General features: G+C 41.5%; 1 protein-coding gene across 2 annotated transcripts in view; it reads right to left on the bottom strand.

The window, feature by feature from the left end:
* The window catches only part of MAN2A1 (mannosidase alpha class 2A member 1), a 198,672-nt gene extending 172,944 nt beyond the window's left edge, over positions 1–25,728 (bottom strand). Inside the window, exons 1-3 of one of the 2 annotated variants that reach the window (XM_032762597.2) lie at positions 25,008–25,728; positions 12,643–12,903; positions 2,978–3,122 (exon numbers count right to left, since the gene is read on the bottom strand). In XM_032762597.2, the coding sequence (XP_032618488.1) occupies positions 2,978–3,122; positions 12,643–12,903; positions 25,008–25,142 (541 nt within the window). In that variant the 5' untranslated portion in view covers positions 25,143–25,728. The remainder of the gene's footprint in view (positions 1–2,977; positions 3,123–12,642; positions 12,904–25,007) is intronic. The other variant, XM_032762598.2, reaches the window with a different exon arrangement.
* Positions 25,729–26,005: the final 277 nt, after the last annotated feature.

Genomic DNA, 26,005 nt, shown 5'->3' with positions numbered 1-26,005 from the left:
ATCTCTTAATTATCTAGGACATGCTCCCCATAAGAAGGTCTAACACAGCTCATTTTTGGGCAACAGAGCCCAGAACTCTGAAGAAGAAAGGAAATCTGTTTTAGAATTGAACTAAAAGTTGAACTAAGTTTTTTTCAGAACTGTGGCTAATTAACATCATGTAGGTGAAAGATTAAATTAAATCATTTCCCCAGAATGTGAAAACTCAAATCTGTGTACTGAACACCTTTTTAAAAAAGGTCATTTTAGGTATGAATTTGATGATCAAGGAAATGAAACACCTTTATTTTACTTCAAAGAATACAGAAAAGTATCAGAGGGGTAGCCGTGTTAGTCTGGATCTGTAAAAGCAGCAGAGAATCCTGTGGCACCTTATAGACTAACAGACGTTTTGGAGCGTGACTAACAGACGCAGTGGGTATTCACCCACGAAAGCTCACGCTCCAAAATGTCTGTCAGTCTATAAGGTGCCACAGGATTCTCTGCTGCTTTTACAGAATACAGAAAGATATTTTAAAAACTCAGAAACCACGTACTGGCAAGGAGCCATCAAGCATACGGCTCAAACAGGCAGCTCCAGAAATATTCATTAGTAGCAAAAAAGGACAGATGCTTCTGAGCAGAAACAACTTCAGTTCCTTTTTATTAGCTTTTGAATATTGTACCTTTTTCAAAACTAAAATCTAGAAAAAGTCAAAATAGCAATAAGTTAAGAAAGGCAAATAGGGCAGTTAAGTTTTAAAATCATTTCTTTCTTGTAATCTTTAAACTGTAATTAATTTTTATTCCTGTGTATATCATTTTGTTATTTAAACAGACTACAAAAGGAATGAGTTATGTCTTCTGACAATTTTTGAAAAAAAATTGTACCAAATTACATTTTGCCTGTCCTCTTAGGGCTTTTGTACATGGTGCATCAGTGCTCACTACGTAGGACGTGATTTCTAAAGCACACTAACTTGCTGAGCATTAACTGGTCCATGTAGACCCTACTGATGCATACTACAAGTGCGCTTTCATTTAGTGCAGGCTACTCTTTACTCCAGTATGTCTGGGAACATTTATGAAAGCACAGTGGGGTACTTAGCAAAAAGATAGACAAGAAGGGGCAGCTCATAATATGTTATATCAGATAATGTATATCACATACAGTGTGCTTAGTGTTTGTTTTTGTGACACTTCTATCACAAATGTATTATGCAATACAAAAAAGAATTTTTTTTATTATCTGCTATTTCTTGATGTCTGGTAATTTCAAAATGAGTCATATATATTTCAGTCTGACCCATAGTATTACAAATATTAAAAAGCTGTTTAGAAAGAATTCATCAATGAAATTATATTTGGAAAGAATCATAGTAGGAAAGGTTTAATTATTTAAATTGTTACATTCAAATTATTATAATTAGTGCTAAGTAGATTCCCCTCCCCCCTCATCAACAGAAGTCTTGTGTGTGTACAAACCAATGAGCAGGGCTAACGTTCTCAGGATTTGTCTACATAGGAAAGTGTTACAGTTATACTGGTATAGCCTCCCTGTATGGGCATATTATGGAGTAAAAGTAGCTTTTTGTTCCCTCCCCACCACTTATTTTTTTAAGAACATTAATTCACACCCCTTCATAACAACATAAGCAAAATCGAAAAACTCTTATTCCAGAATAACTATTCACACAGGAGGTTATACTGGTAGAACTATATTGGTTTAAATTCACATTTTAGTTTATACCAGTATAATTTTTTTTTCCATGTCGACAATTATAAAACAAATCAATCTGAATATAAATAGCATACTTACATTTCAGTGTAGAGTACATAGAGCAGTAAACACAAGTCATTGTCTGTATGACATTTTAGTTTGTACTGACTTCCCTAGTTATTTTATGTAATCTGATGTAAAACTTGGCAGATAACTAGAGGAACTGATGTAATCCCTGGAAGACCTCTGCATACCTCCAGGGGTACACGTACACCTGTTTGAGGACCACCTGCCTAATATATTTAGTTGATACAATGTTTAAAATGGTAGTGGCAGATGGTGGAGATTCTACATTAAAGTCATCCCTAGATGTTGCAAAAGACTGTGAGGCTGGACCTGGGTTCTCTCCAAATTCACCAAGAAACAGTGTTCTTGAAAACAGACCTTTGCTTCCTCAGTCCTAGGTCATCTAAAAATGGTGACATACATCCCCTTCCCCTTCAGAGGAACACTAGGTATCTGACTTTAAGCTACTTCTTCCCTACTCTCCCCTGAGGTGCATGGAATGTAGATTTGCTGAAAAGAAATCTAAATTGTGGCAGGCAACTTACCTGAATTTTAGTTTTATGTACTGAACAGATTACCTTTTGCATTTATTGCCCTGTTATATAAACTTTATAGGTCTCTGGCACTTTTAACTTCACATAGTCATTAGAAATGTTAACTCGTCTCAGGGGAGGGAGGAAATTACATTTGGTAACCACTTTAAGTATGAGCAATGAAGACAAAAACCACAGAACTTTAGATTCCCCAGTATCACATCTTCCAAAGATACAAGACTATTAATAATTACTGGCAGCTTGCACTAAAAATGGTCAAACAATTATCAAAGTTGAAATTTTTCTTATTCTACATGCTGGTAAAAAAAAATCTTATTAAAATGAACTTAGTTAATGCAGTAATGTGTAGTTCCATTTGACTTAACAGTGATGAGCATCTAGAAATTCCATACTACACACCAATGCACAATGCCACCACTAAGGCTCTGACTAGCTAATAATTAATCATATGCACAGATTTAAGCATTTAGTAGTTCCAGTGAAGTCAATGGGCTAAATTAACACATGCTCAAATGCTTTGGTGAATCAACACCTAATACACTAGGCAGCATGGTTCAGGAAAGCCCAAACCCTAACACCAAAATAAGGCTGCAGTCCTACATATCTTAACTCAAGTTGCTAAATACCCAGATTTCAAATCCATATAGCAATGTATTACCTGGATCATTATGTGAGTGAGGCACAACAAACACTTGAAGAGGTTCATCATCCCATTCATTTTCATTGTACGTGATATCAAATCCTTGTTTCCAAACTCCACCATCTGGATTATCGAAAGGAAGAATATTATAGACATCCAACATCTAAAAAGAGTAAAAGGAATGTACAGCATGAATTCACAGAATGGATATAGCGTACAGTTCCATATTAAAAAAACTCTGTGTTCATTAAAACCCAGTATTAAATTCTGGCTGTTGCTCTTAAAAAATATATTTTAAATGGGTAACTGAAGACCAATCTGACTTATAGCAGCACAAAACATGCTTAGTACGATAATGACTGGGGACCAACCAAGCTCAAGGGTTAATTGTACTGAGCACTGTTCAAATACACAGCAGTAGATAGTCCCTGCTCCAAAGAACTTACAATCTAAACTGCAAAGACTAAAGGGTAGGGAAAAGTGATATATAAATACAAGTAAATTGACCAGCATGATGGTGGCATATGTGATGTCTAGTTCCACAATTTTTTTTGGTGGGGGAATCTATTAGGAAGGGATTAATGAAATGGGAAGTCAAGGGAACGGAGAAGGTGAGGGGACAAAACAAGTGAGGAGAGAGAAGAGGACGGTCTGAGGACAGGTGTGATGTGAAGATGAGGTAAAGAGTCTACAAAGACAGCAGACACTAGGGGGATGGAACAAAAAGACCAAAGTCCAGTCAAAACTATAGGAAACACTCTTGTTGCTTGATATAATAAAGGCTGATTCTGTAGCTGCTCTCTTCCTTAGTAAAATACTTGCTCAAGTCAAACAAGAGATATGAAGTTTATTCAGATAATTGAGGTCACAGTAAATGAAGCTCTCCAAAATGAGGTACCTACAGAATTTAGACACTAATGGACAATTTTCTATGGAGAAAATCTTGTGTTGATATCATACTACAGGAATTATATCTGACTTTGCTAATTAGGGTTTGGAGAACCACGTTTTTACTCTCTAACCAATTTTAAAAAACACAGAGCTGTTACCCACTTATTTTGTTAGAAATTAACTTTATATCATCCATATTACTAAAGGAAAAAGATCATCTAGGAAGAGCAAATTTCACATTGTCCGAACATATAACTTTACGGTTTCAAATTCTGAAAAAAAATAAATTATTTCCATTTCCAAAGAGAGCTCAGCTGGATCCCCATATTTCGCAATGAAATCAAAAAGTTGGCTTTTTTGGGGGGGGTTGTTTTGTTGTTGTTTTTTTTAATATTTTAGGTCTTTAATTCAGGTCTATATCAGTGACGCACTCTGTGAAAGCATTATCCGTAAAACCTCAAATGGTTTTATATTGTGGCCAGAGTACCAAAACAGTTAACAGAACATTAAAAGACTGATTGAAAAATCATACACAAAAGATTAACCTTCTATTAAGTTTGGGCCGACTCTCCAGGTGCTTGGGTTAGGCAAAATGCAATTGAAGCATAGGCAGTCACCAGATAAGATTATCTTTAGGCAACCTAAAAAGTCATTAACAAAAACCAAGCAAGGATCTCAGGTTTTGGCACTAACACCAATCTACAGAAATCACACTACTTTAAACTCTCTTTATAACAATATGCTAGTGTGTCTAAGGGCACACTGAGTCAATTTTCTTTTTCTAGCTCACAGATTTAACTTTCTTTACAGACTTAAAATTAGATAAATAAACCACAATGGAATGTTGCAGTTATATTTTCTGATCCTAGTCATATCCCATCTCAGAAAAAGTTTATAGAATGAATGTTTACATAGCACAGTAAGAATTTATGTGACTAAACAACAACACTCATGGAAAGATGGTATCAATTTAGAGAAAATTGACTTGTCACTAACGAATCAGAGATAGCATACAATTTCATAAGTTTGACATCTACATGCGGCCAGGATTTCATCTGTAGAGATCTGTTGGCAGTAAGATCTTGATCACTCAAAAGGTTTATTCTTTTGTTTTAAGATAAAATAAAATAAAATAAAGATAGCTCAGTTTGGGCTGATCACAGCAAATTTCTCATTTTATATGCTATATTATAATTTATGGACAACAGCAAGAGTATAGAGACCACTCAAGTAGCTTGGTTTAGACTGCCACAAAGCTTTGTCTACACTGGACTCACCTTTCCTAAAAGTTCACAATATTGATACTAGAGATGCAATTCAACTAGTAATTGTTATTCCTAGATCTCTCAAGCAGCAACAGGCAGCATTTTAACAATATAGTGTATGGTCTACATCTCTTTTGAGCAGTCAGACAAATTTATGGTTGAAATTCTGATCTATATTTAACAGTAGAAACAGCAGGAATTTTTTAGGGAAAAAAGGCTAATGTAGACACTCCCTAAGAAGTCTACGAGAATTCATCTAAATTTTTTTTTTCTACAAAGAGAAACTGATTCAGGTCTCTGGAATTCAGAATAGACCTAACCCCTTATTCAAAACACAGTGCTTCTATGACAAACAAAAAGACTACTCTGAGATACTAACAAACTATGCCCCAACAAGGGCAAAGAATCAAGACTCAAAAGCAACATTAAGACCATGGTAGGGTTCACCATTCAGGTACAATTGCACTAAGGTCCTTACGCACTGAGGACAACTCTGCACTGTGAATGAACTAACACCCTAAAAGCTACTGAGGGTAAGACCAAGACATGGGGGTCCAATGCACCTGGGTGCTGACACACTCAGCTTGCCTCTATTTCACAAGGGTATTGTGTGAATAAAATTCACTGATTGTGAGGCACTCAATATACTGTTGAGGACCACATAAGCACCGAGAGACTGAATGTTCCTAAGCATAAGTAAAGACCACGTAGCCTCAATGCTTATACTGATCATTCAGTCCCTTCTCACAAAAACAAATACAGCCTCACCTAATCTAAAACAAAAGCTTACTTATCTACAGTAACTCATTTTCCAGCTGGTTTGCATCCAGGCATACACTGCTGGAGTCACTTGCCTAAAGACATGCAGGCACAGGCATAAATACCACATATCCCGTAAGAGATCTTCTAAGTTCTCTACAACCAGAAGGGGAGACAGTAAGTGTGGATTCAGGTGGCAATACAGTTCCAGAACAAGTGTCTCCACAGGTAAGTAACCACTTGTTCCTCCTACATGGAGTTTCCCCCACAAAGCCCCAGGGTAGCAATGACATCCTTGAGAAGGTGGGCTGCGGAGCTCCAATAACTCAGACTAAATCACTGTCTTCCCAAAACTCATCTGTTCTTCAGGCATTGTCAAGAAGATACAATTAAGATAGGTGTGACTCAAATGCCACACAGAACCCTAAAGATTTCAGTTAAGGGTACACAGCAACTACATTCTTTTAAATCTGCCATCCCTTTGGCATTCCCTAAGGCATTCAGGCACAGAAGGATCAATAGTTAGTTTGTAACAGGACTAGATGCTGAGTCTTCTCCACTTACACAGACTGAACCAAGATCACTTAACCATTACATTTTTCTATGAAGGCCACAAATAGTACAAGGACATTTAGAAAACCAGACTAAGTAAAAGCTAAAGTTGTTCTCACATAAAGCGTGAAAAATTTTGCCTTTCAAGGACGGCATGGGGCTATGGAGGCGGGGGCAGGCTTTGACGTTAGCTTATTTAGATGAAAGTCAAATATCACTTTTGTCAGATATTGGTATGAGGGGCAAGCACCACTTTCTCTTTGAGAAACATGGTTTAAAATTCATGAGGCTTTCTGGGACTGCATCTCTAAGACCCTCCTGTCAAAGGTAATGGACACCAATTTTAATGAGTAGGAGGATGAAAGTCTAAGATCCATTAAATATTGTTTTGCCAAGATCTCTTATCTGTCCTTCACAGCAATATGGTAGGCAAAAATAGTGCCTAAATAAATCTATACAATTGCCAGGGATAGCAGAATAGAAGGATGGTCCAGCAGACAGGGTCCTAGTCTAGGACTTCAGAGATGCAGGTTCAATTCCTTATTCTATCACATACTTCCTGTGTGACCTTGGTAAGTCACTTAGTCTCTCTTCTCTTCAGTTCCCTATTTGAACAAATTACTTAATAATTGCATCTGATCAGCACAGCACTTCTTAGTGAAAGGTGTCCTGCACTAAAACAGCACTATCTTGGTTTCCTCACAAGATCAGGACGTTTTGCATAGGAATCCAATAACTATGTTGTTAGAATAAAGGACTTGAGATCTGGACATACGACCCCTGCCAGACTACTGGGTCAAGGGAGCTGACTTAAAGAGGGAAAAGAATGGCTCATTTCTGGACAGAGCCACCAGCTCTGAAAAACAGCCTGCAGTGCTCAAGCAAGTGTATCTGAGGTCACAAGGGCTTTATCTTGCTCAATATTCTGGGGGAAAGAGGAAATTGAGGAAAGACGTAAAAGAAACCCAACACACCTCAACATAAAAGAAAGGTGTTGGTATGCACCAAGGGTCCTTACCCACTCTCAGACAGGACCCCAAACATCTCCTGCTCTAATTCATATCAAACAAGGATATGAATCCAAAAGGAGCCCCATTCCAAATATTAGAGCAAACACATTGGGTTTGAGCCATCACTCAAGCCTATCCAAAATCTTCCAACTCAGAGCATCAACAATGGTATGTTGAGAGGCGGGTAGGCTGTTATTCTGCAGACAGCTGCAGAAAGCAAACAAGACACTTGATTTCAGATGCCTCATTCCTGGAGAGATGGTCGAGCATGACATGTGTTCAAGCAATATATTTTAACCATGCTGTCTGACAAACTGCACTGGATGTCACATAATCTATGATAAAAAGATAAGAGGAGCCTGCTGGCCCTAGCTCTAACAAATTTATACGAAGTCTAGACTCCTGAGGTAACTGAAGGCCACAAATAGTGGGGGCTCACAGATGCATTCCTGAACACATCTGTGCCTGTCTTTGTCTACTTCTTAGATAAGGAGAAAGGCATCCATTCTTTTCAAAACACACTCTCTAGTTGAGCCAACCACAGTAGAGAGTCTCAAGCATAGGCGTCAATTCCGTGGGTGCTCCGGGGATGGAGCACCCAAGAGGAAAAATTGGTGGGTGCTCTGCACCCACCGGCAGCCAAGCTCTCCACCCCAGCTAACCTCCGTCTCCAACTCTGCCTCCTCCCCTGAGCACGTCATGTCCCTGCTTCTCCTCCCAGTGCCTGCCGCCACGAAACAGCTGTTTTGCAGCATAACAAGCTGTGGGAGGGAGGGGGGAGGAGTGAGAACATGGAACACTCAGGGGAGGAGGCAGGGAAGAGGCAGGGCCGGGGCCGGGATTTGGGGAAGGGGTTGGAATGGGGGCAGGGCAGGAGTGGAGTCAGGGGTGGGGGAAGGGTCGAGTACCCACTGGCACCAGGAGAACTTGGCGCCTATGGTCTCAAGCCTATCAGGAGCTAGAAGGGATTCATTAAAGAATGAATACTTTATTTGTGCACCACATTTAACCAGACCTGACAGCATGGTATCATTAGACCTGCAAAGACGGTGACAAAGGTGCAATATGCCATCAGACTGAACACGCTCAGGAAAATCTCACAGGGACTTAACATGGAACTGATGAAGGTCTAAATGAAAAACAGAGGGAAAGCAGCTGAACTCACCAAGCAGAGACAGTGAACTGGAGTTGCAAAGGGCTGGAAGTACAGTGCTCTTTTGCCCAACCTATGTTTACGGTTAATTTAAATGTTAATATGTTATTTTGATCTTTGAATTAACAGAATACAGGGCAGAGAGGGACTGTTTGATTACACTGTTGACTATTACCAATATATATGTAAATACACACAAACATCATATGTTTTTAAGGGTTGAATTTGAGTTATTTATCCTGCAGGATGCTTAACCCTTTCTGGTCATGCGTTACACAAGACAATGTCTCTCTAAAAGCTATGATTTAGTTCAGGGATCGGGAACCTTTGGCACGTGGCCCACCAGGGTAAGCACCTTGACGGGACAGGATGGTTTACCTGCCATGTCTGCAGGTTTGGCCGATCGTGGCTCCCACTGTCCGCGGTTCACCGTCCCAGGCCAATGGGGGCAGTGGGAAACGGCGCGGGCTGAAGGATGTGCTGGCAGCCACCCCGCAACTGCCCTTATTGGCCTGGAGCGGCAAACCACGACCAGTAAGAGCCACAATCAGCCGAACTCTTGGACGCAGCCGATAAACAACCTGGCCCGGCCAGAGTGCTTACCCTGGCAGGCCGCGGGCTAAAGGTTGTTGATCCCCGATTTAGTTCGGCCAGAACCTGGGTGAAGTTATACAACCTGTGTAATGCAGAAGCCTAGATTACATTATTGTGACAAATAGGGCAATTTCCAGTCATATCCTTGAAAAAATATTACTGAATTACATTTAAGTATCTGTGGACTCTATTGTATCAATTGAAAAGTTTACACATTATTGTGGGATTGGATGTAACTTCTTTAGTGGGGAAACGTGGCCAATGTAAACCTTGGAAAATGTTGTGAGCTTCAAAAGGACTATTTAAAACAATGTGTCAGGCAAGAAGTAATTTTCAGGACAAACAAAATTAAGTGGTTTCCCTAGGAAATTCCTAAGGCGGAGGTGAATGCTAATACCCACCACCAGACCCAACCTTTGGAAGCTATGCCCTGAGGAGACAACCATTATTTACAAATTACTTGTCTCAGGAACCTGGAGTTCAAAGGCCAAGGTTGCATACAAGAGAGACTTGATTTATTCATGAGAGTGCTTGTTCTGAGCTGTTATGAACTTGTAACCAAAGAAAACTGAAGTTGCCAACTTTCTGATCACAGAAAACCAAACATCTTTGCCTCAACCCCTGCCCTGAGGCCTCGTATCTGCCCCGCCCCTTGACCAAGGCCCTGTCAGCCACTCACTCCATCTCCCCTTCCTCTGTCGCTTGCTCTCCCCTACCCTCACTCACTTGCTCAGTTTCGCTGGGCTGGGGCAAGGGATTGGGGTGTGGGAAGGGATGCGAACTCCAACTGGGGTTGTGGGCTCTGGGGTGGGGCCAGAGATGAGGGTTTTGGGGTGCATGATGGGGCTCCAGGCTGGGGCAGGGGGTTGGGTACAAGGGTGGGTTGAGGGCTCCAGCTGGGGGTGCAGGCTCCGGGTGGGACTGACGATGAGGTGTCTGGGTGTCGGAGGGGTCTCAACGTTGAGGAAGGGAGTTGGGTGCAGGCTCTGTGAGGGAGTTTGGATGTGGGAGGGGGCTCAAGGCTGAGGTGCAGGAATGGGGGCAGGCTCCAGGCACCATTTACCTCAGGTGGCTCCTGGAAGTGGCTGGCATGTACCTCCAGCTCCCAGGCACAGAGGTGGCCAGGAACTCCGCAGGTACCACCCCTGCACCTCCCGTTGGCCACAGTTCCCAGTCAATGGGAGCTGAGGGGCTGGTGCTCAGGGTGGCACCCGTGCTGTGGGCAGAGGCGGTGTGGAGTCCCCCGGCTGCCCCTGTGCCTAGGAGCCTGAAGGATACGCCGGCTGCTTCCAAGAGCCACGCAGAGTTGGCCTCTACAGCTTAACAGAATTTTAGTGGCCCGGTCAGCTGTGCAGACCAGAACCACCAGCGTCCCTTTTCGATCAGGCATTCCGGTCGAAAACAGGCAACCTGGCAACCCTAGAGAAAAACCCCTTGGTAGGGTTTGAAGGACTGACTCCTGCAGAAGCCCCTGCTGGAGCTGGGGAGGAAGGGTGATCTTTTATTGTTTTTGGTATATTTTCTCTCTAATGCTTTCACCTTAAGAAGAATGTTCCTGCTTATAAAGAGCTGTGTGGTAGCTTACAACTGTTGGCAATTATAACAGAACACTGCCTAAAATGGCCTGCTCCTGCACTTTGCTTTTTCCTCAGAGGCTGTCTCACCTGCTGGTGAAAAACACAGACAGTATTGGAAGGGAACTGTGCAGCCTGGAAAAACCTTGGTCCTGAGGCAGAGAGATGTGGGTCTCCGCCCACCAGAGGTAGGGGAGCCAGAAGCCTGAAAGCGATTGCCCTAAAAGTGATTGCACAGAGTGGAACTCCAAGTGCAGTTGAGCTGAACTGAGACAATCATTATAATTATTCTTTCTGGCCTTGAAATTCTATTAATGTTTCCAGCTCTGACATCTTTTCTAAAACTGCAGCGCTCTAAAAACTTCCCCCCGCACCCTCTGCTACCAGTGTTCATGTGTATTTATAACCTTATTACTAGCTTAATTAAGTTTTTATCTGATCACCTTAGAATGCATTATAGAAAGATGACTGACACTTGTGTAGATTACTGATTTTAAAAGATGAATCTATTTCTCTCTATATATGAAGTATTAATATAGTATGAATTAGTACCAGGATACCTGAAGAGCTTATAAGTATTGTAATAGGTGCAGCAGATTTTATAGATATTGTTATGCCCACATTCAGTTATCCAGAGTCAACTGTTTCCTAGATATTGTTGCTGTTCAGAGACTGATTTCTAGATGCTTCTCTGTGATTCAGGCTTCACAAAATTTAATCTTTGCATACAGGATCTATAGCCACGTCCGACATCCAAAATAACAGAGTTCAGAACTAAATAATACAGAGTACAACCTCTGAGGTTCCCCTGCTCCTTAAAAGTAACCATACAATAAATAAAAAAAGACCCCATTTTTCACTGATAACTATAAAATAAACTTAACTTGTAGAATACGACTTTAAAAGATCCTGAACACCCAGAGTCCATGTTAAAATAAATTTCACAAGCATTAATCACTTTTGAAAAGTCAAGCCCAAGTTTCTAGGCCAATTTTTTGAGACATGAATATTCCAAAAAACAGAAACAGTTCTCAAAAAAGGAAACAGTACCCAAGATTTTCTCTCTCCTTCAAAATTCCACTTTTCACATGCATTGTTACCCCTCAAAAATAAATTAAATTATCACCTCTGCAACTCTTCTCTAAAAGCAGCATACAGAAGTTTCCATATTTCCATTCAAGTGGTTCAATTTCAGAAAAGTTTGAGACTAGGATGGAAGGAGAGTCAAAAATCAACCAACCCAACACACACCTATAACCATGGAGAGACTACTATATTTCCAAAGTATCATCTGTTAGAGTCTTGCAACCTCTTATCAGGTTTGGGTTAGGTTATCTAAAAACAACCTGACCCTCTTGGGCTCAGGTCATCTCTGATTATCTCCTGCTGCTTGTGTGTTTGGTGCTGCGTGCTTCACTCCTGTCAGTGCCAACTCATAAGTCATAGCGCCTCATTTTATAGCACACAGCACAGCAATGGCCATCAGGAGCAGGGCACATTGCTGCCACCACACCAATCCTACCAGCAGGAGGCATCCAGAGATGGATCATGGGTGTAGGGAGTGGAAAGTCCCACCAGGCCAAGTCTACTGACAAAGAGGCAGTGGCAGCACTGACAGGTTCAAGGGGAAGTGTCAGGTTTTGGTCAGGTCTAAAATTGACTTGACACGCTCGAATCAGGTTGGCTGTGCTCAAGTCAGGCTTTAAAAATAGGCCCAGCCAGACCTCTATAATCAGTATTAATGTTTGATAATAAATTATCAGAATTTAAACATCGAGGTGGTAGATTTTGTGACCTAGTAGTAATGTTCTGCAGTGCCAGGTGCTATATCAGGGTTAGATTTCTTGTTACTAGGAAGGTTAATATTTATTTACATGCTTCTTACCTGTACATTTGAATCTTGACTTCCACTTTTTGAAGCAAATGAGCAATCCTCAGGATCAATTGTGAGAGATACTAGAGCAGATGGCAGAAGCTCAGAAAAAGATCCTTGACTGAAATTTACGGCCTCTGGGTTTCTTTGACCATCCTTCACAGATTCACTCAGATTGATCACAGAATCTCTTATGTTGGAAATAATCTCATTATTTTCTGCCAACAAACGTTCTAAGTGGTCTATTTTCTCTTGTAATATTGAAAGCTGGCCCTGTATTAAAAGAAATTTAAAATTCTATTAGTCCTCAGATTATCTCCTTGCAAATCTAAATATTTGGAATTCCATTTTCAATTCTGCTAAAGTGGTATTTCCTGACAAACATTTTATTGAATACACCATTATTTTGTGTTCACTTATAGAAATAGAACTAATTATGAAAAAGGGCTCCTAACCATCTTGCAGTGCTACATGGAAACTTCAGCACCTGAAAGAAAAACAAAGCATGAAAATATGTCTTATACTTTGCTATAAACTTGAACTCATGCTACAATGTTTAACCAACAATATAAAGGATATTCAACAGCGACAAAAATAGCTACATTGGGTTTCAAACACCAAATTAATCATGGCAGATAATTACGAGTTAGCTGGAAATTTCAAATTTAAAACTTTCCTTCATGCTTATCAAAATTTTCCAAAAACCCAGCCTCTGCATATACTAGCATGTCTTTATCTGAAGAAAAATCTGTTTTCATTACAGAGTTAGTTGCATTTTGAAATGGGCTTGAAAACAAGGCATAAAGTTGGTTTTCCTGTATCTGCAGATGGTCTTTCAATGTAACATTCCATAGTTTTTATTACCTTTCAAAGATATAGCTACATAAAAATTTGTACATGATTTCACTGTTTAAAAGAAACACAGCAGAGGTCTGAGGAAGAACAGAAGTGGTACATAATAGGGAGAAAAATATAAATTGCCTGATCCATAGTAGCTAATCCTTTTACTTAGATTGAGTACAAGCAGTAGTATAATATTACAGTTATACAAATGAAACCTAAAATTAAACAAGTTATTTCTATTTGGCAGCAGCTATGAAAGCTCTCTCAACTTGATGGAGTCTTCAGTCATAGGGTCATAACCAATTTTGCAGTGACCAACTGATCTAGTTCTGGACCTTGCTGGCAGGAAACATAAGGAAAAGAAGTTGACCCTTCCTCCAGGAAGACAGGGATGAGTGGAAACCAGGCAAAACAAAAGGACAACAATACCTATCCATACCTATCAGCCAATAATCTTAGACTGGCCAGTGGGAGTTGGAGCAAAAGGTGCTGTACTTCCTACCAGGGTGCTAACCCTTAGACAACTCTGCCCCATCTTTTAATCTCAAATCACTTCCAGCTAGTGAGTAGGCAGTACATTTACAAACTCCAATAATTTTTTTAAAAGGTGTTTTATACAACCACAAGAAGCAAGATGGCATTTGGGTTTTTGACATGTGGATATATTTGCTCACTAATTAGTTTTATCTCCACCCTAGTATTTTGGGTCCACAGGTTCCACCATCAGTAAGAAAGACTGAGGGACAGAGGGACTTTAAACAAGTTCTTTAAAAAATCCTTGACCTATTCCAAAAGAATAGAATTCATGAGTCATTTTTGCCAAAAATTCTCTCTATATCAAAAAAAAATTACAGGTCAAGATTTCTGCCTAAACTTTGTTCATTATGTTCAACATATAGCTAATACTGTCACAGAGCAACTGCCCTTTAATGAATCCTTTTAGTGATCTGCAGAGTTTATGACTTAACACTCAAATTTTTGCTGGTACCTTGCTGCTTCTATTTTATAATACAACTAACAGCCATTGTCAGAGGGATTCTTACTTGAATATAAACAAGCACTCGTTTTTAAGATGAGTGATGAAGCTTCAATGTCCTATAAACAGCATCAGGGCCTTCAGTGACAGAAAGGACATAATCCTCAAAATCAGCGATAGAACTCCAAACTGAATGCTTTTTCTCCCCATTCACCAGAAACATGCTCATGCACATTCTTTGGAAGGCCCAAATTGTTTCCTTAACATGTAAAAACAGTGCAGAGATCTATACTTCAATTTGAAAAGACTTAGGCTATGTCTACATTTCACACCTTACAAGAGCATGGCTGTGTCACTGCAGCCACACCATTGTAAGGTGTGCTGTGTAGCCACTCTTTATCGCTGGGAGAGCGCTCTCCCGGTGACAAAATAAAACCACCTCCAATTAGGGGCAGTCGCTTCTTCGCCAGGAGCACAACTATCCACACCAGCGCTGTTCATCATTAAAACATTTGTTAACAAGGGGTGCATTTTTTCCACATCCCTGAGCAACAAAAGTTTTAATGGTGAAAGTGCCAGTGTAGACAAACTTAAATTTTTTCCAACTATTGCACTAAGCCATCGGCCTCTTGTTTAAATTATGAGGCGTAGAGTTTTTTTGTGTAATTCCCTGAAAAGCGTTTACTTTGAATGAGTTTGTACCATAAGGACCATCCCTCATCCAGATAAGACAAAATGGCCTTTTTCACTACCTTATCTACTAGGCATTTCCATTACTTTTAAACATTAAAGCAGTTCTTTGCAATCATGTGGAAGACTTGTTTCATGATTTCATAAGCTTTTCCAGTTTGTCTCTTCATTTTTTTGGACTACATAGTTTGTTTTGAAATAGAATCTGTGTTCACTCAGCCTGTTTAAGTTAACCTTCTCTGAACACTAACCTTTAAAATGTAACTTTCTTAGAATACTTTTTTTCTACTCGCTGCTTCACAAACAAATAACATGGCTGTTGCCCTCCCAATATTCTACTTGTTTTACCATGTTTACAAAACGTATCATGATGATGACTAAATTCCCACCCTTCCACATATTAGAGTTTGGTTAACCAAACAGGGATACAGGTCTACCTCACCAAAACAATATCCTAGATATCTGTAAAGGTTATAACTCCAAAACAAACAGAAAATTGATATGTATAATGACAGAATACTGTGGAGAAAAAGTAAGTGTAGTTTCATGCCCTCTGGTGGTACAAAAGACAAACATCTGAGGCCAAAATCTCTGCCAGGTTAGAGCCTGCTTTGAAGCAAAATCCAGACTAACTTACACCTCAAGTCAGGAAACATGCCCAGGTTCAAAGCATATATAAACCCGGGCAAAAGGTTTGTGCGCGTGGATGGTAAGGGTGGGTGGGCTAAACCTCTGGTAAGAGCACAGGATAGCTCTGCAGTGAAGTCATACCCTGAGAACCCCACTCATGTCAGTCAATTCAGTTCCATGCAGGCACTTAGATCCACCTGCATGGATCAAATTGCAGAACTAGGATCTTGATTTTTTCTATAGTTTCACTTTAAAATGGACACCCATATTTTAAGAAAAAGCAGAAGGCAAAAATAAACCTATCAAAAGGTGAAACGCATAAGAAAGCAACATATATAGAAATTATTTTTAATATATTATATTACTCTTTAGAGTTCTAAATTTAATGTAGATTCTATAGCAAAATGTTTCTTAATTTTTGCTGTTGCCTAGTGCAACACTGCAAGATTCTACTTTTTCCTCTCACCTAATGCATTGGGGGGCGGGGTGAGAGAGGGCAGACAAAAATAATATTATTTGCTCTCCATTAAAACAGATAGCAGCCACCACTACAGAGAAGTCTGTATGATTGCTTCCATTCTAATCTTGTTTTTAGTTGCTCATAACTTTCTGAAATTTTCACTTTTCAAGCTATTTTCCAGGCTCAGTTTCTACTTGATAGGTTATTTTTAAGTGTTTGAGCAAATATGGTCCAACCCTTTTTTTGTTTTTTTTTTTAGTAGAAGTGGAACTTGAATACTTTTTGCTTTTTAAAAAGCTATCTAGTTGAAATGGCTTGGAGCAGACAATTGAAGTTTGGCACAGAAATAGCTCTCTTTGGGAACTGAGTGTTCTAGTGACGTTTATTTGACCAAGTTATGACTTCTTAAAAATCACATGTACAAAATGTACTTATGTACATCATTTTTCACTAAGCCCATAAACAGTGTAGCTACTGATGCTACCCATGTTTGGCTAATCAGACTGTATAATCAAAAAAAGTGTGCATGAACTCGAGATATGAGCTCAGTCCCTGTAGTGAAGGTATTGAGGCATTACAGATGGTTGCTTCACTTTACTGACCTTTGCAATGGACTATGAGTTCCACAACTCCAAATGTTTGCAAAAGAGAGACTCCTTCCTGTACAGCATTTTAGGCATATGTGCAAACCACTCTTGTGATATTCATTTGAAGAGTTTCAGATTATGGAATCTGTAAGCGCTGTTGCTAATTTTTTTGTGGGTGTGCGCGCAACCCAGCAGAGTTTCAAAGCTCTAGAAAATTAAGATCCTTTTTGTTGTCTTCTTCACTCTTAAAGCCATACCATCTTAAAGCCATACCAAGATGTCATTATGCTTGCACATTTCAGCACTCAAAAGTCAAGGAATTACAACGTTAAGGTTATATGCAGCAACCACCTTAACTCAGCTGTCTTGGGAATATGTTACACACTAAAGTTTGATATTCAAACTGTTTCTCAAATACAGAATCATACAGTTTTTCTACATCCTATCACACAGACATGTACTATTTTGTAGCACTGTATAATACTTTGTATGCCAGAAAGCTCATTGAAAATGCACAGTAAACCACACTTAGACAGCATACTACTGTAACAGATTCCAGACTTCTGTGAGGTGACCCAAAAGCTGAATCCCACATACCCTTAGCTTACTGCAGGCTGGGCAGAGTTTAGGCACTGTCCCTGGCTTTGGACCTCTAGGAAGCAGGTGCAGACTTCGTGTCCGATATCTCTTGGCAGTGGGTACCCCATAGTACAATATCTAGGCCCTGAAACAAGCACCATCTCCCCGAACCCTCCCTAAAAGCTATTGTACATTCCCCAGAATCCCACTGAAGACCTAAGCTTTCTGGGTTGCAGTTTACTTCTTCAGGGCTACACAGTAGCAAAAAGAAAACAGATTTTGGGCAGAGCACCACTACTAATTACTTAGCATGAGAAATATACAGAGCTAGACAAAATAATAAATAGCCCTATATGCATTTTCCCTGCTTCAGTTTCCTAACCACTCCAAATTGCAATTTAGGGAATAGGCCAGAGTCCTCTAAGGTTCCTTCCTATGGCCCCTACCCTCCTTCATGTGACTTCTCATCCAGACTATGAAATCTCTGTTCTTTTCTGCTCTCTTTTGCAACCTTCAGCTTCCCTTGTCAGGTGGCTCCTGATGGGCCTCAACCTGTGACTACTCTTAGCAGGTGACTTCATTTCCTGGCAACTTCTCCCCTGGTAAAGCAGCAAAGAATGCTGCTAACTAACAGACATTTTGAAGCATGAGCTTTCGTGGGTGAATACATCTGATGAAGTGGGAATTCATGCTTCAAAACGTCTGTTAATCTATAAGGTGCCACAGGATTCTTTGCTGCTTTTACAGATCCAGACTAACACAGCTACCCCTCTGATACTGGTAAAGCAGTTTTAAAGGGTAGGAGCCAGCCTTTTGTCTCAAGATATTTCCACCATAATAGAGGTCCAACCAATCCATTGTCCCTGGTCTAGTAAAGGTATTGTATGCGGTCTGCAAATTGTATGCGGATTGCACAGAGAGGCATTCCATGACAACAATTTTATAACTACCACCAAAATTCCTAAGTGGTACACAGACTCCCCGGATCATCACAATCATGACAGTGAACATGTACTAATTAACATAGGCCATTTAACTTCAAAATGAAGTTAACAGTGAACTTAGGTACAATTCAGTGCTGAGGTAAGCAACATAAGCTGTGCTGATGGTTGAAGAGTATGGTACATGGGTGCTGACAAAATTACTAAAATATATACCTAAAAAAGAATAAGAAGTCTAAGTCAAAAGAGAGATATTAAATTAAATAAATACTGAAAAATGCTACATGTGCATATTTGAGAGTGTACAGGAACATGTAATTAAGTGCATATGCAGGATGGATCAGAATTCAGATTACTTGTGAAACCTTAGCTCTTGCATTTTCTGACAGGAGTACTTAACTGTGCGGCTTTAATATTTTCTTAGCATGATTATCTTACACAAAAATCTTTAAGAGCAGATTGTGTGTCTGGACTGGTAAACTTTCATGCTGACTTTTCAGTAGCCAGTCAGGCACAAGAATATACATTTTAAAGGGATATATAGTATTGTAGTAAGTATCTCCTCATTTTGTCTTTCCTCTTGCCATAAGTCTTAGGTTTTTGTAGCTGAATATATACTCAGAAAATCATGCCTTTGACCAACGTAGTCACTTTAGAAAACTTCTAATACTGGAAGTCAATGCAGAGTTCATAGGTAAATCCAACAATTGCATAGTTCATGTGCTGTGGCTTATTGATTCCATACTGACTAAGATGAAAGAGCCACTGAATGATTTGTTTTCTTCAGATTTTCTGCCACTATACAATGTGAGCAGAATGTGTTGGCCTAAATTTGACTAAAAACAGCATGATGAATGATTATCACATAACTATGCCTGTGACAGGAACCTTTCCCATTATTTAGTGGAGAGAGAGAGTGAGACAGACAGACAGACAAAGTGAGTATTCATCTGATGAAGAGGGTATTCACCCACGAAGTTTTATGCTCCAATATGTCTTTTAGTCTATATGGTGCCACAGGACTCTATCGCTATTTACAGATCCAGACTAACACAGCTAACCCTCTGATACTAGATGGGAAGACACTCCTTGGATACACATACTACTGCAGCATTCCAGCTCTTGCCTACAGTTTAACAGACTAACCTCAAATCAAGATAGAAACCTGTACAAGAGAGTTTAAAGTTTAGTCTCTGTAGAGCGAATCCTTAGCTGCGTTATCTGGAAAGACATTATAGCACAGGGGTAGGCAACCTATGGCACGGGTGCCAAAGGCGGCACACAAGCTGATTGTCAGTGGCACACACTGGCCAGGTCCTGGCCACTGGTTCGGGAGGATCTGCATTTTAAATGAAGCTTCTTAAACATTTTAAAAACCTTATTTACTTTACATACAACAATAGTTTAGTTATATATTACAGACTTATAGAAACAGATCCTCTGAAAATGTTTAAATTATTACTGGCACGTGAAACCTTAAATTAGAGTGAATAAATGAAGACTCGGCATAACAATTCTGAAAGTTGCTGACCCCTGCTATAGCAGCCATAAAATAACTTGGAGAGAGGCAAAAAGAGAGAGGCAAAAAGAGAGAGGCTGGCCATGGAACCCGGCAAGGTGGGAGTGTCCCAGACCCTGGGCTACAGCCTGAGCCTGTTTGTCTACACTGCAAATAAATAGCCTTACAGCCCAAGCCCCATGAGCCCAAATCAACTGGCCCAGGACAGATGCAAGCTTTTAATTACCCATGACTTCAAGCTACCTGGAAATGACAACTAACTGCAGATTAAAACAGTAAAAGGAAGGAGTTCTGAATTCTAGGACCAGAAAGGCTAAACTTTAGAGAGGCCTAGAAAGAAGAGCCCCCCAAAAAATAGTAATATGGTGTAAAAAGTAATACGCTACCTTAAAGCCTACTGAACAAAACCTAAACTAGTCCACTTGGAGTCAGTATTCTGGGATTGGTGTGTTATGCTTGTGCCACTTTATTTTCTATGGTAATCTAACTGCTTTGACATGCAGTACAAACACTTGGGGCCAAAATTTTGGTTTTCAACTGCATTTCCATAGTGCTCCAGCAGCATTAGAGGGGTTACAAACCACATAGAAGCACCACCCACAGAAAGGCCCCAGCATAAAGAGGGCTCACAAGCCAGTAAAAAGCTTCCAGGACAGCTTTACTCCAGCTCTCCCCTGCTTCCAGTATAGGGGACATGCCAGAGAGGAGGAGTAGCTTTGCACTCTGGCTATTCTCAGTATGTGGCCAGCCCATGGAAGCAATTGCAACCAAAATATAACACCTACTAGGAGCCAGGCCAAGAATACCAGGACATGCAAAGATGACAGCCACCTTTGTCATCCTATATTCCTGCAACTAGCTCCATTTGGTAGAAACTGAACTACAATCTTTAAAACTTCCATTTAATCCACCATATACATCCAGTACTCACTAGCCCTTTACTTACTTCATGTTAGTCATTGTAAACAAGGCAATGATTTAAGCATCAGAATGTCATTAGCACCATCTTGTTCACAAGACAATTGTATCTAATTATCAGTAATAAATATCTATTCTATGGTAATCCAAATGACCTCAAACTGGGATTGGGGCTCCACTGTGCTGGGTGCCATTCAAAAACATAGAAAAGAGAATTTCTGCCCTGAAGATTTACAATTTAAATAAACAAAGGCCACACCTATACTTGGAAAAAAGGGATATTTTAACTTAAACTAACAAACATCAATCGCTTTTTCCTAGTCAAGACAAAGTCCTAGTCTTCACTAGGAAAAAAGTGTATTTTTTAGCATGTGTTGGCTAAGGTGTTAACTAACATTAAAATTTTAGTGTAGACGAGGCAAGTTGAAGTTTTAACATGTAAACATGCTGAGATAAACATGGAGAAGGGAGCATATGGATACTAAGGGAGCTACGGGTTTACATGTCACCCAACCTATTTAGACTTAAAGATGATTTAATATAGGTGAAGAGGTCATACAGAGTTCAAGAAAATACAATGAAAATATGGTTTATGATAATTCTAGTTTGATCTAACATGCAGAACACAGAAACAACAAAATCCTTTCAAGAGACCTAAGTTTCTCTACCAAGACCACAGCCTCAGCCACATGGAGTTGGAGAAGGAAATGTCACAAATCACATCCCTGAGGGCATGAAACTTGGTTAATTCACCATAGATGAGTAGGAAGCAAATAGAGAGACCTAAACCATCAATTTCTGCAGCAGCTTTTGGGTTTTATAAAAATTAACTTTCTAGCATCTACGAAGATAAACTTCCAAATGTCAATAAAATACTGTGTTTTGTGTCCCCTGCCTGGACATAAACAGTATACTGTAGCAGCAGCATGAAATTGACAATATACTGGTCAGTTTAACAGATGCTATTCTGAACCCTGACAGCAACAGTGAACTGATAAAATCAAGTCAGTTAAGGTGCCACTGGGGCTGTTGCCCTTAAATCTTGCTGATGGCTTTTGCCTCACATCCTCATCTTTCATATCAACCTCAAGCTAACGTATCACTGGGATTAACTTGTGCCTGATAAGTGTCATAGTTTTCCCAAATTATAATAAAGTGTAAAACTAGTAGTCTCTTCAGCTTTCACTGCTGACAGCAAAAAAAAACTGACAAAAATAACATCGGTTTCATGTGTAATTGCTCGGGGAAATAAAATAAGCAGCAAAAACAAGAACTGAAGCTTTTCACTCAGAAGGACCGAAACAGAGGATAGGTGGGCATACTACATTAAGAAAGAACTACCCAAAATGCTATTAACAAGAATAGCAAAAACACTGTCTCCTCCCCGCCCCCTCACAGCAAACAAGACATTTTGGGGGTAAGTAGGGGGTACAGGAGTACTCTCTCTTTTAGGAACCAGAATGGGTTGATTGGGGGAGGCAAATTTAAATATCTGCTATCCAAATGCTAAATGCGTTTTTGGTTGCACTTTTCCCCTCACCTGTTCGTGGGGCCACGGATGGGGAGTGCGTAGATGAAGTCGCGGGATCTCCTTATCAACCTCCTCTTAGCCCTGGCCAAACTAGCCATCTACAACACCAGGGAGAGGAGGTTGGCTGACGGGATTTCCTGCGACTGTAGGGCCTATTTCCGTTCCTCCGTCTGTTCACGCATCCGGGCGGAGTTCCTCTGGGCGGCGTCCACTGGCTCCCTTGACGCCTTTGAGGAGCAGTGGGCGTTGTCCGGGGTTCTCTGCTCGGTGTCCCGATCAGGTTCCCTTAGTTTAGCCCTATGACCTCACTCCCAATCCTGTTTTTTCATTAGCTGTCCCATGCACTTACTTGGTGTCCCAGATCTGTGGGTCCTCCCCTTAGGCTGGGGGGAGGTCCTTTAGAAGTGGGCGGGCTTCGCCCACCCACCCCCGCTGGATGTCAATAGGATCCAAATGCTAAAAAAGGTGAAAGACCTAAAACTGGAAGAAATCCCAACACCAAGGTACTGATTGTGGACAATGAGAATCCCCATCAAATCTTACATGTCCTACTTTTTTTTTTCCAGGCCCTGAAGTTACTGTATAATGACATAAAAGAAAATGAATGAATACATTCTTTTTCTGACTTTTTTCTGGACTTTATCCATTTACTTTGCAGTATCTGCATCATTTTCTCCCTTTCCTTCCAGAAAAGTTGGTGGATAGACTTTGACACATAAATTTATTTTAGAGAGAGAATATAGCAGGTTTGTACCCTTCTTTCACACCTAAGTGGTGTCAATGTTTTGCTTTTTACCCCCGTTCTTTTTAGTTTATTACTACTATCATTTTAGCAGTATCTGAACAGTTAAGACATTCAACTCAAGAAATAAGGCATTTTATTTTTAATAAATAACATTTGAAGATTCACCTGTTTACTTCAAGCTTCTTGGGGTCTTAAAGGAAATTTTTGGTTTGTTTCTGAAAATAGTGAAAAATATAAAAATGCTGTGCCTTTTACTTGACCTTTTGTACTTTATCTTGACAGATTATTGTAAAGGCAACAGGGATATTTATCTTTCCACAGACATATGCTGTCAGTATTCTGCTGTTTTTACAAAAGAGTGAAGGGAAGTGGTTGTTTTGTTTTAAGTGGCAGTTTTCAAAGCACAACATCTTATTTGAAAAGCATTGTTCCTTTTAGTTACATCAAAAAGAAATACTAATATGAATTTCAGGATTCCACACTAGTTGTAATGTTTACATTTTCCACATTAAAGCAACAGGAATACACAATTTCTCAACCACTCATGTACCAGTTTGGATTCTTTTTGTTGGTTTAGTTTTTTTAACTGAACTACAAGCCACATTTTTCCTTTCTAGAGAACTATCTCCTAAATCAACAGTAACACAATGTAAATAGCATTTAAATTTCTCTCACACACAAACAGCAAGAAAAAGAGAAGGGCTACAAATGCCTTTCTGTACTTTATCATCCTCATGTAACATGCAATGCTGTTATGAATAATAGTCAGAAAACAGCCCAAAGTAACTCTTAGAGAGCAAAAAAGACCAATACAAATCAATTTTTCTTTAGAACAGACCTACCTGTTGATCCAGATAACTGAACTCCAGGATAAAACACACACATAATCATGTCTTTAACAATTATTTGAACTTCTGGATTCTGAGAACTAGCACTTAAGAATAAACTTTACATCTTTGGTTCCGCTCACTAACTGCACTGAACATGAGTTAAGCTGTTAGGCATAGAAAAGTCTGGTTTGCCCAGTTAAGATGAACAGCACATAATTGAGCACCACACAGCTCATCTCCAAAGTATGACAGATGTTTTACATTTCCTCAGTTACATATCTGCTACAAATAAAAACAACATTTAGAACACACTATGGCATTATGTCCTCCTCTCAAACAGGTGGTTTGTACCTAAACTAACCCCTATAACAACAAAACTTAACAGATTCATTTTCCTACAGAATGCCACAACAGCTAACAACAGAGGGGACGACACCTCCACTGACAAACTGTGTTAGTCTCATTGCTACAGAAAGCCTCTTGGGAATAGGGTGACCAGACAGCAAATGTGAAAAATCGAGACATAGGGTGGGGGGTAATAGGAGCCTATATAAGAAAAAGACCCAACAATCGGGACATTTAGTCACCTTCTTTACCAGCTATCCACACCACCATAAACCGACAAAGTCACCCACATGTCAGATGTGTGCATGCACTCAGCAGGGGCAGCAGGAGAGACACTGTTGGCCCTGCGCCACAACTGCAGTTTCAAACGCACGTTTGTAAAACTAGAGTGGGTATTTCCCATTGCACAGATCTCTTCCTTCCTCCTGCATGAACGATACAAACATGCACCCCGGCGGAACACGCTGCCCCTAACCTGACCGACCGCCAGTCCCAGCACCCCGCTGACGCTAAGGTTTCACCAGGAGGGGGTAATGCCCCAAAGGCAGGACGCCCCCCCCCCCAACAGCGCCCAGGAACCTTGGCAGGAAATTGCTAGACCTTACCTGCATCTGGGCAGCTGGAGAGAAGGGGGGCAGCTGTCCCACCTCCAGCCAGCAGCACTGGGGGAAAAGGAACGTCGAATAACTCACCCACGCACCGTTTAAAACCTTTGCCCGGAACTCGCCCCCCCTCTGCCGGCAGCAGCGCGCCCCCCCCCCGGGGGCCGTCTGCTCCACTCACCTTGGGGAAAGTGCCCTCCCGGCGGGGGCTTTTGGGATGGTCGAAGTGGCCCCTGTCCAGCATCAGGTAGAGGGAGAAGATCACGACGCAGAAGATCGCGCTGCCGAACACCGTGAACTGCCTGCTCAGCTTCATGTCCGCTGGCAGCCGGGCCCCGCAGCCAGCAGCTCCCAGCGCGCTCACCCGGCCGGGGCTCTGACAGCGCCCGCTCAACTTCTGGGGGTGGTCGCTGGCTCCGCCGGGCCCGCTGCCTTCCCCAGCTCACAGGGAAAAGTTTCCTCCGGCCAGGCTGTCCAGGAGGCGGCAGTGGGTGTCCTCACGCGACAGCCCCAAGTCCCCGAAGTTCCCCCGCTCCAGCCGCGCTCAGCCCCCTGCGCCGCCGCCTCCTTCTCAAGAGACGCCAAGAGTTTCCGGGAGCGGAGCGGACTGCACGCCCCCCCGGACTAGTTATTACCGAGTGGAGGAGCAGTGGCGGCGCTGCGGGACCAACTCTGCTGCACCCCAGCTGCTCCGCTCCGCCCGGCTGCCTCTGAGCGGCACCGAAGTCCGTCGCCGCCCCCCAGCAAGAGGACCCCGCAGCACAGACCTGGCAGTAGGGAGGGCGCCGCGCGCTCACTGAGCTCTGGGAGCGAGGAGCCCCCAACCGGGCAGCACCAGCCCCCGCTGCTGCCGGAGAGCAACGCGCTCCGCCCCCTGCACGCACCGAGGCCGGGCGGGGCCTGCGCGTGACACGTCGCCAGGGCTCTGAGGCAGGGGCCGGCACTGAACCGAGCGGTGGAAGGAGAAGCGATTGCCCCTCCCACCCTTGAGGGGCGTGGCAGTTGCTGCTGCCGCCCGTCAGCTCCGCGGAACGTACTTGCGTGTGCTGCGGTTGCGGCTTCGGTAGGCCGCGCGGGGCACGAGCCGTTGTTGTTGCTGCCGGTCGCCCCCTCGGGAGCACGGAGCAGCGGGCGCAGAACTGTTCCCGCTGGTGCTTCCCCGCGGCCCTACGGAGCGAT

Source organism: Chelonoidis abingdonii, chromosome 6, assembly GCF_003597395.2.
Source record: "Chelonoidis abingdonii isolate Lonesome George chromosome 6, CheloAbing_2.0, whole genome shotgun sequence".
NCBI lineage: Eukaryota > Metazoa > Chordata > Testudines > Testudinidae > Chelonoidis > Chelonoidis abingdonii.
Note: the sequence above shows the minus strand (reverse complement) of the source record. Positions and strands in the feature narration are given on the sequence as shown.